General features: G+C 56.4%; 1 protein-coding gene across 11 annotated transcripts in view; it reads left to right on the top strand.

The window, feature by feature from the left end:
- DLG3 (discs large MAGUK scaffold protein 3) overlaps positions 1 to 18,047 on the top strand; it is a 79,216-nt gene that overhangs the window by 37,095 nt on the left and 24,074 nt on the right. For 8 of the 11 annotated variants that reach the window (XM_055817726.1, XM_055817727.1, XM_055817723.1 and 5 more), the window contains 7 exons: positions 3,243 to 3,296; positions 10,863 to 10,913; positions 13,991 to 14,115; positions 14,585 to 14,754; positions 15,113 to 15,249; positions 15,591 to 15,735; positions 15,888 to 16,047. In XM_055817726.1, the coding sequence (XP_055673701.1) occupies positions 3,243 to 3,296; positions 10,863 to 10,913; positions 13,991 to 14,115; positions 14,585 to 14,754; positions 15,113 to 15,249; positions 15,591 to 15,735; positions 15,888 to 16,047 (842 nt within the window). The remainder of the gene's footprint in view (positions 1 to 3,242; positions 3,297 to 10,862; positions 10,914 to 13,990; positions 14,116 to 14,584; positions 14,755 to 15,112; positions 15,250 to 15,590; positions 15,736 to 15,887; positions 16,048 to 18,047) is intronic. The other 3 variants (XM_055817724.1, XM_055817732.1, XM_055817729.1) reach the window with 1 other exon arrangement.

Here is an 18,047-nt window from a genome sequence, read left to right as displayed (position 1 = left end):
GTGGGCTGTGCCTGCCACCAGGATGGTGTAGTGCTTGAGTGCTGGTGCCTTGACACAGGTGAATGCAAGGTTCTGCTTTTCTCAGCCCCCGTGAGACCAGAGAGCTCTTGAATCCTGACCTTCAAACCTCATCCCCTTCACCGCTACTCCTTTTGACTCCTGTTGCTGCTCAGATTTTTCCCAACAGCTGTCCTCTGCCTCGCTGGCTTTCTGCCTCGATCAATCTCTGCATCTGTGCGGTGACCCCCCTCACTCCCCAAGGTCTTCCTTGACTCCCACCTTCCCTGCAGCCTCCAGCCACTGAGCCCGAGGATCTGTGCAGCCCCTTACACCTCTGCCTGATGGAGGGGGATGAAGGCACCTCCAGCTTTGCTGGGCTTTGGTGGTCCAGCTGTCATGGGGTGAGCACCATAGGACTTGGACCTCTTCTCTTTCCATTTGTAACCCACCACCCAAGCACAAACAGGGCTTGGTAAATAATAATAGTGTGATGAAGTGGTTTAGATGGAAAAGATCTGACAGCCCCTATTGAATGTGACCTGAATGCACAGTGCTGTTCCCTCTCCTCCCCGCATGCATCAACCCCCTGCTCCTTAGGGCATAAATTACTTACCGTTCCCTATAGAATTGAGGGCATGGTTAATTCACCAGCATGTTCCTGCTGCCCAGCAAAAAATGATGACGTTCTCTCCCCTCCCTTGGCTAGCAGAGGGTCGGTACATGTGCCTGCCTGAGGAGGGAGGCGGAGGCTTTTCATTTTCAGGCCCTCTGCTTATTTCTGAGTCTTGGGTCTTGTCTACTCTGCAGTAGAACAGGCAAGGTGCAAATGTTGGAATATTTGCAAGTGGAAGTCAGAGCTAATGTTCAGACACCTTTCTTGTAGTAGCTGGAATAGCTGGCCACAGGAGGCAAGAGGGGATTTCCTGGTCTGAATTCTCTTGACCATGTGTGACTTTGTTTTAAGCAGCCACTCACATTCGGCATCTCCTGGGTCTCATCTGGAGCCTGAGTGGGAAATTGTGCTCCTAGCAGTATTTTGAGATATAGAAATCACTAGTGTGGAATGGCTGCAAAGGATGCTTAGTGCGTAGTGAGCAGGCTAGAAAAAATATGTCCTTAGGGCTCACCACTGTGTGAGCGAGGCAATGTGATGTGTGATTTGTGGGCTATTAGTAATTCAGCAAAGAGACTGCAGTGGGGCTCAGTGGAGGACTCGGGCTGGACCTGCAAAAGCCTCTATAACATTATCATACAGAGCACTTCTCCCTGGGAGGGATCCAAAGCATCATTTGTGGAGTTGAATTCATGTTGTAAATCATGGAGCACGTGATGGGCTACATTCACTTAGGCTGCCTCTTCTGCATCCTTCCTGGAAACCCATCTAATAAGAGCTGGCCTCTGGCACATCAAGGTTCAAATAGCCATTGTTTGTTAATTGCTGGCAGTAGAATTGCTTCTTTTTTGCCTTGAAATGTGGAATCCCTTCCTAGAATTGCACTGGGGACTAATAAAAGCCAGTGCCAGGTTTAATATATGCTATCTCACAAATTATCTGGATTAAATACAAGGACTGTGTACTGCCAGAGAGGGGATATTCCCAGCTTAACATTGCTTCTGGGCCATGGAGATCCCAAGACATTGGACCTGAAAATTGTGATTCTCTTATGTGTGTGGGAGGGGTTTGGCAGAAGCGCTTGGAAGCGGTCATATTTGCCTGAGCTAGGGAATTAATTGCCATAAAAACTATGGGTTTGTAACCAATAGTTACAGCTGCAGGAAAGATCAGAAGGCATCTGAATAAATGAAATCGATAGCTTCTGCTCCATCCATGTAAGAGCAGAACCTTTCAGGGCAAGATTTAAACCACAATCCAGTTGACCCCTAACTCTCCCACCTACAAAATGAGGAGAGTGAAAAGTTCAGAAATACAACCAACTAAAACAGGAGACAGTGGGGACTGCTGTACTGGGTTATGTGAGGAGGTTGGTCTCTGTCAGGGGTGTATAAACGCAGAAGAGGGCAATGAGGAGGTGGCATGGTTTCTGTGAAAATATCACAGGCTCACAGAGGCCGTTGGGCTGTGCAATCCAACCACCCACGTTACTGGCCAGCCAGTGGTCCCTGTTCACTGCCACACTGGCCCACACCTTGACCTGCTTGCTGCTGACCCTGACTCAGATGTTTCTGATGCCCCAAGGCAGAGGGTTCACCTCCCCTTGTAGCTCGTCTCTCTGAGCGTTTCCCCATCTTGCTCTGGCTGTTCTCCACACGAGCCTTGCAATGATGATGTGAATTCCGACTCACCCCGACCTGCCGGATTTTGCACCGCTCGCTATCGCTTGCTGGCGAGGGACCTCGGCCTTGTCCCTTCCGGAGAGTGCTGCGCGGGAAGGGGCCGCGCCGCGGGCCGCGCCTTCAGGAGGTTGCGGTGCTGGACAGCTCCGGCGGCGGGACCCCGCGGGCTCCGTCCGCCCCCGCCCCTGCAGCCCCCGGCGCTGCGGCTTCCCCCGCATCCCTTCCCGGGGGGCTCCCTGCCCTCCCCGGCCTCCCCCTGCCCTCTGCACCCGTGGCCCTCCTATGATGTGCAGCTCGCTAACGGGCGGAGGGCAGCCCGGGAGGAGCGGGACCCAGGAGGAGGCTTATGGGGACCCCTGCAAGAGCGGGGTGTGTGTGTGTGTGTGTGGTTGGGGGGGGGGATACCGAGGCTGCCGAGCAGAGGGTTTACCTCAGGGGTGATGAGGATGAGGGACTGAACGCTGCCACCTCTCCCAGGGCTTGGTGGCTCCATGCTTAGGAGGGGCGGCAGCATCTGCTGCTGGAAGGTGTGTGAAGGCTTCAGGGCTGCTCTGCTGGCAATAAATCCCTCCCTCAGAAGGACTTGCTTCCACACTCCTATTTCCTAATCCCTCAGTAATGTGGATTGCAAGTAAATTTTGGTGCTGGTGAGATTCTGGCCCGAGGCTGGGAGAGTTTCCAGGCTTCCCTGTCTCCTGCCCAGCAGCCTGGGTGGGACACACCAGGCCTGAGGAGGGGACCGATGCTCAGAGCCATGCTGTGGCCCTGCTCCTGTCCCAGGGCTGTTGGGCATCTGGAGGAGGGACAAGAGCAGAGCCCTTCCTGAATTGCTCTCTTCTGCCTGGCTTGGAGGGTCTGTGGTAGTATGGCCAGGGGAGAGGCAGTGCACCATGAAGGGCTGGGTTCTTCGCTCAGCTCGGTGACATCCCACTTTTGTCTCCTCACAGGCCAACCCTGCTCCCATTATCGTGAACACAGACTCGCTGGAACAAGGGCTCTCTGTAAGTCTCCTGGTTTTGTTTCGCTTCCTTTGAACAAGCGGTGTGTTTCCCCTGCTTGGCAGTGCAGGAGAGGCTCCTCCAGCCCAAGGAGGCCCTGTGAGGTGGCAGAGTAGCCTGGTACCCATGCCACCTCCCCACAGCACATCCCACCCCTAAACCTCACTGGGGCTGGGTGACACTGAGCAGAGCCAAGGCTAGCAGCAAGCAATGGTGGGGACTCCAGCGCATGGACGGTGCCTTGCAGGAGGCACTCAGAGGGACATGCTGTGGGGTAATCAGGCATCAGAGGAGCAGTGGGAGCTGGGTTGTCTGTGTTCAGCATTAGCCCCCCAGCCATATCATCAGCTTCACATGAAGGGTGGCTGTGAGGCTCTGTTGGGGCATCCCTTACCTTCCTGCACTACCTCAGCCCACTTTGGCAGCCCTGCATCCCCAGGAGGGAGGCAGGGCTCTCCAGGCACTCATGGCCATTGCAGCTGCAGGTCCTCAGGGCAGCAGGACCTATCAGATGCTGCTCCTCTCCCAGTGACGGCTGCCAGCAGCTGAGCAGTGCTTGGTGGCTGTGTTTGCAGCCACAGTGCATTTGGCACTCTTGGCGTAGTATAAAGATAATCCTCTCCAGTTTGTTGCAGAGAGGGTTTGCACGCTGCTGCATCCCTTCCCAAAACATCTGCGAATCATTCCTGCTGAGGGAATGGAGGGAGCAGGGTGGCCAGCATGGATTTCTGCAGCACTGGCTCCATGCTCATGGGATGCTCCCTTTTTTTTCACCAAAGGGAGCTCAGCTGACAGCTTGCCAGGGCTGGGTGCTTTGCACCTAGTTTTCTTCTGATGCAGCAGATTTCAGCTGCCTTCCACATTAATGAAGCAGCACCAGGTTTCAGAACTGGGGTTGGTTTGTCTTTGGAGTCATGATGGAGGGCTGCAGGTGACTTTGGTGGTTGAACCTTCCTTGTAAAGAGCTGCAGATCTCAGCCCACAGCCTGTTGGGGTCAGGGAGCATCAGAGCTGTGCTGGCCTGGTTGGCCAGGGCTATGAAAAGGAAGGGAAGCCCACTGAGACCTCTGCAACCCTGGCTGTATGGGTTGATTATGCCTTGGGTACTGAACCAAAGCCACCTGGCACTGGGGAGGAAGATGATGGTGCCTCTCAGTGTGATGGTCCTGGGTCCAGCAGCCATGTATGAATGTGGTGGAAGAGAGTTGCTGTCTCCAAAGGTTTCTTCCTCTGAAAGCATTGCCATGGCAGTATGTTTGTGGGGTTGGAGGTTTCTCTCAGCATGCTGGGTACCCTGGCTGCAGGGCCATGTTGCAGCCTGCCTTCTGCGCTTACCTGACTGGTGCCATTCTACAGGGAACTGGGAAAAGGGTGATGTCTCCTGGAGGGGAAGGACATACACAAAGTTGGACTGGGGCAAGTGAAGGGGTGTGCTGTGGGCAGGAAGGTATTCCTGGGGATGTCTGCTTTCGCGTCTGTTCTGTACCCTCCCTCCCTTGGAGGAACATGCCTGCTTGCCATTGCAGCCACCAGTGCTACATCCTTTGCCAGGCTCCAGCTGTGCCTGTCCCTCCTCCCTGCCTGTGTGCCCAAGGGCAGCAAGAGGTGAGCCAGAGGCCCAAAGACAGGCTGTGTCACCTCAGACACAGCAGAAGCCCTGCAGAAGCCAGGCTGCATGGGGCCAGCGGCCACCTTCTCCCACCGCAGTGCATTCCACTTTCCTGCCCTCCTGGCTGCTTCCCCCTGCTCTGTCTCATGAACTCCATATCCCTCTCACCCCCTCTCCCTTCGCCTCATTAACTCCATATCCCTGTCCATCCTTTCTTCCTGCACCTTGGTCACAGCTCCTTCTTGATGTGCTGGATGGGACCTCCCTTCCTGCAGCCCATGGACTGGGTTTGGATGGGTTTTCGGGGGTGCTCTGCACCCCTGGCCGGTACCAGCATCACTCTGGGGATGGCAGTCACCTACCCCATCCATCCAATCCCAGCAGCACGTGCCAGGGGTGGAGCTCCCCTGCGGTGGTCAAAAAGAAGGGGCAGACTGTGTCATCTGCTGGGTGGAGTGAGGACCACTATCCTCGCACCCAGGCATGTGCTGCCTGCAAGGTGCCTGGAGGAGCCTGTGCCCAGACCAGGGGAGACAGCTCACTTTAATCCCTCTCAACCTCCAGCCTGGAAACTCTTTTGCCTTCTACTTATGTCATATCAACACAGAAATGAGCCCTGCTCCATCCTTTCCTTCGCCAGGGTGCTGGGCTCCTCAGGCTCCAGAGAAAACACACCACCAGACCTCCTGTTTGGCACTGTCCCAGGTCAGCAGGAGCCACACCAGGGGCTTGCTGCAGAAGAGTACACCAAAATGGCAAATCGGGAAGCATATTTTTTACAAACCCAAAAGCTGAAGCCTGTTGGTACAGTGTGTATTTGGAAGGGTTAAAGTCACATCTTCTAGTCTTTAATTACTTAACTATTCAATGCTTTCCTTAATGATAAACAGATGGATGTAGTCTAGTTCCTTCCTGTTCTAGCTCCATTGATTGCATTGGACTAGCTGTTGGGCTGAATTTGGCCCCGGCTGTTTATCAAGAAGTCTGCTCTACATTTCAGTCTCTCTCTCTGTCCACCCACCTCCATCCACAAAAGCATGTGGCACCAGCAGCACCGTAAGGTACGAGCTGCAGCGCTGGGCCCCACTTATCACTGGGGTTCAGCTCTGCTGCCTGTGGCTTGTGCAGAGCCCAGCACCCCCAGGCTGTAAAAATTCTTATACCGTTGCCGCAGTTTTAACAGCATCCCTTGAAGGATCAGGATGGGTGCTGGGGGGGATCACCTGTGCCAGCTCCAGGTCATTGCTCGGTTTCACCCCTTGGTGTATTTTGCCCAGCAGGTCCATAGCGGGGAGATGGACCATCAGAAGCACAGTTCCTGTGGCAGATGGGGTCTCTGCTTTTCAGAGCTGCCTCTCTGAAGCTGAAACAACTTCTTTCTTGCTGCCCAGGGTGCACAGCAACTGCTGCCAGGCAGTCCTGAAGTGAGCAGGGAAGGTTGCTCCAAAGCCCTTGAGGAGTTGAAGGTTTCACAGTCTGGGTCCTTGGAGCCCCGCTTTGGTGCCTCACTGCCCAGAAGTGGGGTGCCACCACCTCCTCAGTCTCTAAAAGTCAGGTCTGAGGAAGCCAAGCGCTTCCCAGGCCTGATCCCAGCTAGCAAGTGCCACGGGAGCCCCAGGCTTTGCCACTGGTGAGTGCAGATGCAACCTCCTTGTGCAGTGCTGACTCTGCTGCCAGGGTCCCCAGTCAGAGTTGCCACTGGGTGGGGGCAGCAGAGATGGCCACCATGGTCCTGTGCCTTTCAGCAGGGAAAAACTTGCTTACAAGCCTGAAAAAAACAGAAAAAATCAAAACTAAACTGCCCCTCACACTTTGGTCCCAAGTGCTGGTGGTGTCACATCCCACTGCCAGTTCCTGCGGACAGCGTGGCTGGGGAGCCCTCCCAGCTGTGTGCTGGGGCTGTCAGGCTTCACACCCCTTCCCTCTGCCTGAGCTCAGCAGGCTTGTCCCCATGGCCCTCTGGCAAAGGCCGACCAGAAATAAGGCATTTATTTACTTTGTGCACATGGCCAACTCTGTGGGCAATGCACACAAAAGGCTTGAGGCCAGGGGTCAGCTGGAAGCGAGTTGGTGGATCTTGGTGCTGCAGCAGGATGCATAGATGTAGGGATGTGAAGGGAGGGAGTTCTTGACCTATTTTCTCTGGGTCCCCTGCTATGTAGAGGCAAGGAGAGCTCTCCCTCACCAGTGCTGCCAGTACCCATGCCAGTGGGGAGGCGCCCATTGCACCCCCTGCCCTGGCATGGGGATGCTCTCCTTGCTGGGGGGCGTGGGGCATCACCAGGTACCCTCAGCCCCTGTGTCCGGCTGGCACTGCCGGGGGTTGACCCTCCAGCCTTCAGACTCTCTTCGTTGTGTTGGCACATGGCTGCTCCACCACCAGGTCCCACTGCCTGTCCCCATCATGTCCTAACCACAAGAATAAGGGCTAGATCCTGCTCCAAAAGTGGCTGTGGGTGTCTTTATCCTTCCTGTAGGATATCCTCTTCTTGCAGCCTGGTGGGCTATTTAGGTTGGGTTTGAGGAACCCCATCTTAGTCTTCTAAATTTGGCCTCTTTTTATTTAAAAAAAAAAAAAAAAAACAACAACGAAAACCAAATTCTGACTCTCTAGCAAATTGCAAAGCACATTCCACGTGCGCTGGTGCGGTGTTGGCCGGCAGAGCCTGCAGACAGCTTGCAGTAGCTCTGGAAGGTGTGTGCTCTTCTGTTTATCAAATGAGTGTTAACTCTGCAGCCTTCTGTTGATGATTTAAATGTCATCATAGCTAACTCTTTCTCTCCTGCTCAAAACATGAAAGGGAAGCAAAGGCCAGCAAAGGGACCCTCTTCCTGAGCCCTCAGGTGGGCTTGCTGTGTGGGAAGGGCTTGGAAAATAATACCCTCACTCTTTTCCATGAGAAATCAGAGGGCGCTTAGGATCAGGATATGCTTGGAACAGCTGATTAGCCCCCAGCACCCCCTTGGTTCTGCAGGCTTTACATGGGGAGACGGGAGCAGGGTGGGGTGCGCTCTCTGTGCCTGGGTGTGATGGGGCCGGGCATCTCCCCACGTAGCCCTTTACGGAGACAGCCCTGGGTGGGAGCTGGGGAGGAGTGCAGGGCACTGGAGCAGGAGAAGGGAGACAGCCGTGGCAGAGCCAGGTCGCGGTGGCTCCGGTGGGTGCCGCGGGGAGGTTTTGCCGTCAGTGAGTGACTGGTATTCAATTTTCCGATGCTGGAACGTTTGCTTTGTTGGCTCGTTCCCTTGGTTACATGGTATATATTAAGTTCTCCGTTTGGCTTCCTTATGCAATTAACTGGCGTTCTGTTGCACGGATTTTGAAAACATAATCAGAGCTAAAACTTCATGGTCAGGCCTGGCTGACCCTGGCGTGCCCAGCTGGAGCAGGCTGCTACCAGCACACGCTGCGCCGGGCGAGCGCCGACACAGCTCACTTTCAGGGAGGGATGCAAAACACTGCTCAGCACTGGCAGCCCTGAGATTTGGGGAGTGGGGATCCCCCAAACGTACCTGCCTGGCAGCAGGGTGTCTGGCGGGGTTGCATGCTGGGGTGTCTCTGTGCCCCGGGTGCGTGCCAGCAGCAGCTGCTTGCTTGGCGGGGCTCTCGCTGCTGGCTCTCTCTGCGGCTCACAGATTGTCAAAGTTTTCTGCATGTCCCCATCCTGTAGGTATGTATGTGCTGTTCCTCTGCGGCCGTGGGTGTGCATATGGCTGGCTGTGTGGCAACTGTGTTGAATGCCAAAGCAGAGAGGACAATGTGTGTAGTAGCAAAGGGTGCCAGGAATCCGAGTTGCTGGAAAGCCCGGGAGAGGTGGTGCCGCTCCCCACGCACCGGGCTACCAACTGCGGAGACAAGATGAGCCCGGAGGCTGCGGCGAGGGAGGCTGTGAGGGCGGTGCGGGCCGGCGAGCCGGCTCCACTCAGGATTAGTCAGTAAGGTAGGATGCAAGGAGGGAAAGGCAACCCATGGCAGAGGGGGAGCCTGTGGTGAGGGAAGCAATGCCCCCCTGCCAGCGGGAGCACAGCCCAGGGCAGTGCCGTGGCAGGAGGTGGTACTGGCCACATGTCCATGTCCCTCTGAGGCTGTCGGGGATCCTGCTGTGGGTTAATCCCACCAGCCCCGGTGCTTTTCTGCAGAGGGGTTCTGTTAGGGGGTTTGTTCAAGAGCTGACCAAAGCCTTTCCTAAGGGAGCATTCTAATATTGGAGCATCTGGATGTCCTGACCTTGAATTGTGCCCTGTAATCTTCCCACGGCTGAGAGGTACCAGACACAGAGCACATCCTAGGAGGGACAACCCTCTCAGCCTGTGTTCCCTGGAGCCCCTGTCCCATCTCACCCCTCCGGACTCTCCCCAACCTCATCCTTCTTGAAATGCGGTACCCACAACTGTGTGTGGGATTGCTTTGGCCTCACCACGGCTGAACCAGGCAGGGGATGAGGGTGCATGCATCATAGGTGTCCCAGATCCTGGCATGCAGAACTGCTCTTCCACCTGAGAACCTGATTATTCCCACCTAGAAAAACTCCTGTTTCCTCTTCCTACCTATAAATAGGGCCTCACAGCTGCATTGCTGATTTTTCTTCCACGATGTCAGGCGATGGCTTTAGCATAAATGATGTTTGCTGTCCCCTCCATCTAACGACCCAGCACCGTGGGGTTTTGGAAGACAGTTGGGCTGTGCCTCTGTGGAGGTGGATAGCAGGGAGCTGGGCAAGCAGGGGATAACTGGTGTGCTGGTGCCAGATAAGGGAACCTGTGTCCAAACAAAGGCATGGCAGCTCTGGTTTGGGATATGGAATGCATACAGAAAGTGGCTCCATACAGTCTACAAGCCATCAATTAATTTGGATGTAAAATCCACATGAGGAACCCTGCATGTTGTCCAGGGGCCACAGGCAGAGGGAGGGCTGCATGATGGGAGAGGTGTTTGCCTACCGAGCCCTGGATCCCATCACCTCTCCATGCCACGCAGACCTGCCCGGGTCCCATCCCTTGTTTGCCAGAGTGACTCAAATTGTATGAGGTTGAGTCCAGTCTCCTCCAAAACTATTGCTGTTGAGTGTGACATCTCTGGATGTTCCAATAGCCAATTGCTTTGCAAATCTTTCTAAATTTTAGACCTCAGCAGCTGTTTATGGCCTCATCCTGGTGACCTAGAGTGAAACTTCCACCTTATTTTCCTGTGCATTGTTGCTTATGGAGAAAATGGAAGTTTTTGACTTGTGCATTTACCATTTCTTATTTTAGAGCTTACAGTTGCATCCCTTTTGTTTCAATCCATTGTGTTTCCCAGAGCCCTGCTTTGATACTCTGGATATGGAAGATTTTTAAGTGTGGGGATCAGTGTGGTGTACAGCATTGAGACAGGCTACACCATTTTTTTATATAAGGGCATCACTATGTTTTCCCCTCTTACTGTGCCCCACACTCACACCTCATTTCCTTTGCACCTAACTAATTTGGTAGAATAAATTATTCTGAATTCCCTGTTAACACAATCATGCTACTGAAAGATTTAAAAGATATAAGCTGCTAAAGGTGCTTATTATGTTATTACGTACAGATATTATTCTTTTTTCCTTTAAATGGACCGACCCCCTTTCTTTCCTTCCTGCAGCAGTGAATTCCCGAGGTTAATTACACGCTGCGTAACAAAGGCGTTATTTCTTTTTGTGCCTTCGGTTGTGTTCCTTTTCATGGCTGGAGAAATGAGCTGAGAGAATAAAGGCTTTGCGCTGAAGTGCATTAAAGTCAGTGGGCTTTGGCTCCTGCCCAGAAAGAAAAGCAGCGCATGGTTTAATTCCAGGGCAGGCTTGAGTGATTGCATTTAAGGTTTTTTCAGTGGTGATGGTGCAGCTTTTAGGTTGGATTCTCGATATTCAGCTATCAGAGGGGTAAAGCAAATCCCCCTGGCACCAGCACAGAGCCATAACACACTGTCTTCCTCTCCCCAGGTGAACGGCAGTGATGGGATGTTCAAATATGAGGAGATCGTCTTGGAAAGGGTAAGTGCTCTTTACTCACCCACCAGCAGCCTTTGCTGCCTCTTCCCGCTCACCCTCCTACCGGTGCAACCGTCACCCCCCGAATCCCCGCGCCAGCTGATGGGGAGAGGCTGGTCTCTGCTCCCTGCTCTCGACAGGGGCTTTCAGGGGTGTTGCGCTTGCCTTCCCCACACAGCCCCCACGGCACAGGGAGAGGTGGGCTTGCTCCTCCCCACTACAGACCCCGCCAGAAGGGAGGGAGGAGGACTTCTCCCTCGCCTCCCTCATTCACACCCTCGCCCCCACAAACATGCCAGCGTGGAGCCAGCAGGGAGGTTTTGTCACTGCCTTTGATGGAAAATAGAGGTGCAGGGAACTCTGCTCATGCAGGTGTTCAGGCAGGTGCACCCCAGAGCCGGGCACAGGGGACAGAAGCCTCCCTGCCACCGGACTCCCCATTGTTCTCGGCTACACAGCCTGGGGATGCTAAGTTGTAAGGTCAGGATTTCTAGTAAACTGGACCACAATGAGGAGTTTCCGCTGGAGCATTTTCTTGTCTGATGGCAACACAGAGGTGGTGGCATGCAACACACCGGCCGTGGCTAAAATTAGCTCCCCCCACAGATGGGGTTTATCCAGGGGCAAGCTGGCACCACTCAGGGCAGGGAGGGCTTTCCTCTGGCACCCAGGGATCAGCAGGGATGAAGAGAGAGTGGGTAAAGCTGGCCCAAGGTTTGCTCCAAGAGGTGGGCACAGTCCTGCCCAGCGGGGACAGCCCGGATGAGAGGCTGCCCACCACGCTCTGTGGCACGCCTGGCCTCCTCCTTGCTGCCACGCCGGGCAGCTTGGCCACGCCACGTGGCCAGCGTCGCAGGGGAAGACGCATCACTCGTTATTCTCTTCCTCCCTGCTTTTAGTCATCTCCCTCCTCCCCTTGTCTCTGCATCACAGAGGTGGGTGGACGGAAGGTTATCTGGGGCTGCCGCCTCACCCACCGCTTCCCCAGCGTGCCTGACGAAACCAGCCCAGGGGATTCTTCCTTTTTGTGCTGAGTGCTTCTTGCTCCAGGCCCGAATCGGAGGCAAAAGCCTTGTTTTCAGGGGTTCTTCAGAGCATCCTCTGTCCTCAGCCCACAGCAGGAGCAGGGAGGGAGCTGGCAGGGTTGAATGGAGAGGCAGCACTCATTGCTGCCCCCACTTCAAAGCCCCAGGCAGTGATTCCCTCTCTGCAGCGAGAAACCATGAGGGAATTTCAGTGCTTAGCAGCCAGGACCAGCATGGACCATTTCCAGGTCCTCCCTCTTCACCTGATGCCCAGTGGGATCCAGCAGCTCCATCTTCCTGCCATAGAAGCACTCTGGTTTTTGCGGGTGAGGCTGTCCCCTTCCTGGGGTGTTCAGCTCCCAGACTGTACCCCAGAATTGCTTGTCTGTCACTGTTATTAATCCTTGTCCTTGTTGTAAAGACAAGGGCAAATACAGCAGCATTTTGGGGCAATAACTGAGGAAACTTTGTCCACAGAGGGACATGGGTTTGGGTTTACCCACCATACATGTGTTGGCAGCAGGAGCTGCCCCCATGTCTACATCAAATCCAATACCAGCTAAGAAATCCCTAGAACTCCATTTCAACGTTTATCAAAATGAAAATAAACGCCTCCTTAATCGTTTCCAGGTTTTGTAGCTAGCAGCTTCCATAGACAGGCACAACGAATGGCTGGAGACCATTTTGCACAGTCTCACCTGCCTTACTGGGGCCAGGCTGGGTCTGTAGTGACAGTAAGCAGCTTTTTTGATCTGGGAACAGGGTAATCAGAATCCAGGTTAGAGGAAGGAGAGCGGCCTCAGGCCTTTCACTGCCGAGTGCCTCCTTGTCACTGCCTGTCAAATCCCAGCCGGCAGGAGACATCCAGGAGTGCTTGTAGTGAGAGGCAATGGTGGCTCCTGGAGTCGCCATGTGCTATGTCACGGGTGGTGTAAAGTCAGAGCAGAGACCTCTGCGTCCCTGCAAGAGCTGATGCTGAGCCCAGATTGCTGAGGACAAGCACAAACCCCAGCCAGCTGCTGGTGCTAGATGATCCCGCAGAGCTTGAGCTCTGGTGTGACCCTCCTGGCCACAGGTCCCCCAGAAAGGCAGAGCTCCCCATTGCCCCATGCTGAGCACTGGGGCTGTGGGCAGCCAGGAGAGCGCTTGGCCTGAGCCTGTTTGTGTACGAGAGAAGCAGGCACAGTAGGATGTGACTAAGTGTCAGCTCTTCCGCATGAGAAAACAAGGCAACGAGCCATCTGATTTTCAAGGCAGAGCAGAAAAAGCAGGAATTGTCCACTTGCATCAAGCATGGAGCTGGAAGCAGCGCCTGTGAGTGTGTCACTAATGGGGATCCTGCAAGTGGGAGAGGCAGCGCAGGGCCATGGCTGCTTGTCCTGGGATGCTGCCGGGACGGGGCTGGAGACAGAGCATGGCCCCTGCATTCCCCCTGGGCAAACTTCAGCAGCATGAAGCTCAAGTGATGCTCCAAGCGTGTCCAGGAGGAAGAGGAGGCAGAACTGGAGACCCCACGCCATTCTGACAGCCCTCTCCACCCTAACCTGCAAATTTTGGCATCAGCACTGCTGCTCCCTGGGTTGGTTCCATGCCAGGGCTGCATCCCAGGGTGTGGGGGGCAGGGGTGGGATGCTGGTGACTGGCACAAACCCTGTTGCTCCGTGCGGGTTGCAGCATCAGTGTCTCCTCTTGTGGAGCAGCCAGCAAGGGGAGGTTTTCTCCGCCAAGGACCACCCCCTCTTCCCCCAGCTCACTGCCTGCCTCAGAGTCTCTCAGCGGAGATGCGGTGGCGAGGGAGGTCCTTGGCGGCTCCTACTCTCCCGCTCCATCTGTTTGGTGCTCCGCGCTGCTGCGCCGAGTGCCTCAGCTGATGAGCACTGGCCTCCCCTCCGGCCGCGCATCCCTCTGCCCCCTGAGCCGGGTACCCTGGGGCTTGACAGATGCTGTAAGGGCTCCTGTGCCCCGGCCAGCTGCAGCTTGGGGGAAACAGCTTCAGGAGGGCCAGCAGCAAGCGGTTGCCCGCCGGGGAAAGACACGGTGTTTGATTTCCCACAGGGTAACTCCGGCCTCGGCTTTAGCATAGCAGGAGGAATCGACAACCCCCATGTTCCAGATGACCCAGGTATCTTCATCACCAAAATCATCCCCGGGGGAGCAGCAGCCATGGACGGCCGTCTGGGGTGAGTACAGGGCCAGGGGAACTGTCCCATCAGTGTCACCCAGGATCTCCCCAGGGATGTTCTAGGCAACTGCTGCCTCCCTCCCCTGCCATGGTCCCCAGCACCTCCCTCTCCCTTCCCCACAGCCAGGTCCCATCAGTGCAGGAATGCCTCCTGTCTGCTGCCTCCCCTTCTCCCCTCCTGTGCCAGGCTGTGGTTCCCATCCTTCCCTGTGTGGCTTGGGGCAGGATCCAGCCTTTCCCCTCGTCTCCCATCTCCACCAGGGTCACACCATGGGGACCAGCCCCACTGCCTCTCCCTTTGGAGAGGACCCCACTGTCACCCTGGCAGGGCAGGAACTGGCCATCCTGAGCAGCTCTCCTCCACAGAAGGGTCCGTGCAGCCAGAGGAGGGTGGTAGAGGTGTCCAGAGGAGGGTAGCATGGGCTGGCGGTTCCCCAGGGGATCTTAGAGTTACTCTGTGCCTGCAGGGTGAATGACTGTGTGCTGCGGGTGAACGACGTGGACGTCTCCGAGGTGGTGCACAGCAAAGCCGTGGAGGCCCTGAAGGAAGCGGGCCCTGTGGTGCGGCTCGTGGTGCGCCGCCGGCAGCCCCCACCAGAGACCATCATGGAGGTCAACCTGATGAAGGGCCCCAAAGGTGAACCCCTCACTCTGTCCACAGGACGAGGGTGCCCCATTGTCCTGTGGGACGGTGTGGGGTGACCCCTCGGTGTGGGATGCTGCAGGGTACAAGGCAGGAGTTGGCACCGCCATGGTACAGGAGGCTGCAGGGTGGCCCAGCAGTGCAGGATGCTATGGGGCACGGGGTGTGGGACAGCCCCACAGTGCAGTGTGCGGTGGCTGTGCTGTCCCCACACAGCAGCAGAGTGGCCCATCGCCTGCCAGGTTTGGGGCAGGGTGGGAGCCCAGTGAGGCAGTGGGGCCGTGGGGCCAGCCCAGGGCTCTGTCCATCTGTCCCATCTGTCCCTCACTCCTCACCTCTTTCTCCCCCTCAGGCCTGGGGTTCAGCATTGCAGGGGGCATTGGGAACCAGCACATCCCTGGGGACAACAGCATCTACATCACCAAGATCATCGAGGGAGGTGCTGCCCAGAAGGACGGGCGCCTGCAGATCGGGGACCGGCTGCTCGCGGTAAGCCCCATGCCCGCAGCCGGCTGCAGTGCAAAGCCGGGCAGCCTCCGCCATGCCTCAGTGCCAATCCTGAACCCCAGCACCCCTCCTGCCAGCAGCTCCGCGCCTCTGCCCTGGGGTCCCCACTGGGACGGTGGTCTTGGAGGGGCAGGCGCAGCACCGGCTGCAGGCAGGAGGGTCAAACCCACCCAGATGGGACCTTGTCTCTGGAGCTACTATGGCACCTACCCTGTGGGAAACTGCTCCACTCCCACAGGGCTGCATTGGCCCCCCCCTCCTGCCTGCCCTCCTGCCTGCCCTCCTGCCTACAGCCATGTCATGCAGCCCCTTCCCTCCGGCAGGTGAATAACACGAACCTGCAGGACGTGCGGCACGAGGAGGCGGTGGCCGCCCTGAAGAACACCTCTGACATGGTGTACCTGAAAGTGGCCAAGCCTGGCAACATCCACCTCAACGACATGTACGCGCCCCCCGACTACGCCAGCAGTACGTACGCCTCTGGCCACTGGTGCAGCAGGCCAGGCACCACAGGGCTTGGGGGGACGGAGCGTGCTGGGGCGATGGGCGATGCTGGGCTGGTCTCCATGTCTGCATTGCAGATGGATTTCTGCTCCTGATGCCCTTCTCCTCCCCTGCAGCCTTCTCAGCCTTGGCTGACAACCACATAAGCCATAACTCCAGTCTGGGCTACCTGGGCAGCGTTGAGAGCAAGCCTGCCTACCCTGTCCCTCCCCAGGTGACTCCATCCCGGTACTCGCCCATCCCTCGGCATATGATCGGGGATGAGGACTTCACCAGGTGAGTACCAGGCATGAGCATCCCTAATTCTTGTTCCTTCTCCTTCCCTCTTTCCCTCGCTGCCGGCGCAGAACCTCGGCCAAAAGCCCATTTGTGGGTGCACGGTACAAAGCTGGGGGCCCCTGCACTGAGGTCCGTGCTCACCCCCACTGAGACCAGCCCTGCTGTATCGCTCCCTGGCTCACTGCATCCCCCCTTTTCCCATTCTCCCTTCTACTCCTCCCTGAGCCTTACATGTCTGCATTTCAGCTTTGTTCTTTTACTTGTTTTACAATACCTGGCATACAAGGTGTTCCCTGCCCTTATGGTGCCATCCAGCGCCAGCAGTGCCACAGGCTCCCAGGCTGTGAGCCGCCTGTCCCCGAGTCGAGCTGTGCTGGGAGTGAGGGGCCGAGGGGGGCACAGCTCTGGGTACAGGTAGGGCTTCTCCTCCCATGTTCCCTGAGTCCAGCATCCCAAACCACCTGCACCCAGATGCCATTTCACCAGCTGCCAGCTCCAGGCTTGACAGCCTCCTGTGCAGCCCTGGCATGGCCCCCTTTCCCCTGCTAGCATCATCTATGCTGCACGAGCAGGTTTGTTTCCTGAGCCCAGGAAATAAAGAGGAGCACAAAGAAGACATTGCTCTGAGCCTAAATGCGGTGTAAAACTTCTCCAAAGCCTTGTGCTGAGGACAGGAGAGCAAGACCTGGCTGGTCCTGCTCTGCTTACCAGGGCTCACAGCTTTCCCTCTACTTGCAACAGCCTCAGGGCCAGTGCTGAGCCTGCTCTGCGTTTGGTATCCCCAGGGCCAGGGCTGTAGGGCTCAGGCTGCATTCTTAGGACTGAAACTCAGGTTAGGCTTAGTGCTGGCTCTGTGGTTAGGAGCAAGGTCACGGGCTGGTTTTGTTGTTACATTTGCAGTGGAAGGTGCAGTAGCCTCGGCTGCGATTGTCCCATTCCGCAGGGCACTGGCAGATGCCGGAGCAGGAGACCCTGACTTGCCATCCAGTGCCAGGGCCACTGTCCTCCTGGAGAGTGGCTACACTCACCTTCATCATGCGGATTTCTGGCTTCTTGGTGCTTGGCCACAGCCAGGTGCCTCTGTGTACCGTGACCTGTGCGGCACTGGCCTCCACCTGTGCCCCGTCTCTCCCCCCTGGTCTTGGCACCAACGGTGCCAGTTCAACAGCCTGTTCCTGGTGCTGCATCCTTGCTGGGTCAGGGCACTCCTGTGCCGTCAGGGCACTGAGGGATGATGCCACATGAGTCCCAGCGCTCGGAAAACAACCATCTGTCTCTCGCCAGGGACCCCGGTCTCACCAGGTTGTCCCTTCCTTCACGCGCTGATGTCCTTATTTGCGGGCCAGAGGGCAGAGCGAGCAGCCCAGCCCAGGCTGGACACGGCCCAGTGGCACTGGCACGGTGATGGCTCGGCAGGGGCTCAGCGGTGGCTTGGCAGTGGCCATGGTGCAGCACTGGCTGGTGGCCGCTAGAGGATGGTGCTGCCTTGTGGAGGGTCCCGCTGCAGACTGGCTGGTACTGCTCGGCCATAGCCCCCTGCTCCCCGACAGATCTGCGGCCAGCAGTGGGCTCAGCCCCTCCCTCATCCACCCCAGCACTGAAAACCTCATGCGCATCACCGACCCTCCCAGGACGGCTTTATTGCTGCGGATGAAGATGTTGGTTTGTGCATCACCAAGGTTGTACAGTAGGACCCATGTGGTCCAAATGCATCTTACTGGTGTGGAGAAAGGCAGTGACTCCCCTGAAAAAGCAGCTGTGTCCCAGGAGGCTTCTGCTAGCCATTCACCAGGAGAAGCAGAGGGACCTAGCCTGGATCCAGTATCAAGCCTTTTCCCTTCTCATGGGCACAAGTGCTGCTGCAGATGTGGACGTAGTGACCCTCATGTCCTGCAGTGCTCAGGGCCAAGGAACAGAGCATCTGTTTTCCGGTGAGCTCCACCACTACAACACAGACCTGGCACAGCCCCACCGGATCCCCACAGTCACTCTGTGCT

Source organism: Falco peregrinus, chromosome 13 (assembly GCF_023634155.1).
Source record: "Falco peregrinus isolate bFalPer1 chromosome 13, bFalPer1.pri, whole genome shotgun sequence".
Classification (NCBI taxonomy): Eukaryota; Metazoa; Chordata; class Aves; order Falconiformes; family Falconidae; genus Falco; species Falco peregrinus.
The sequence above is the reverse complement of the archived record's forward strand: the minus strand, read 5'-3'. Positions and strand labels throughout refer to the sequence as shown.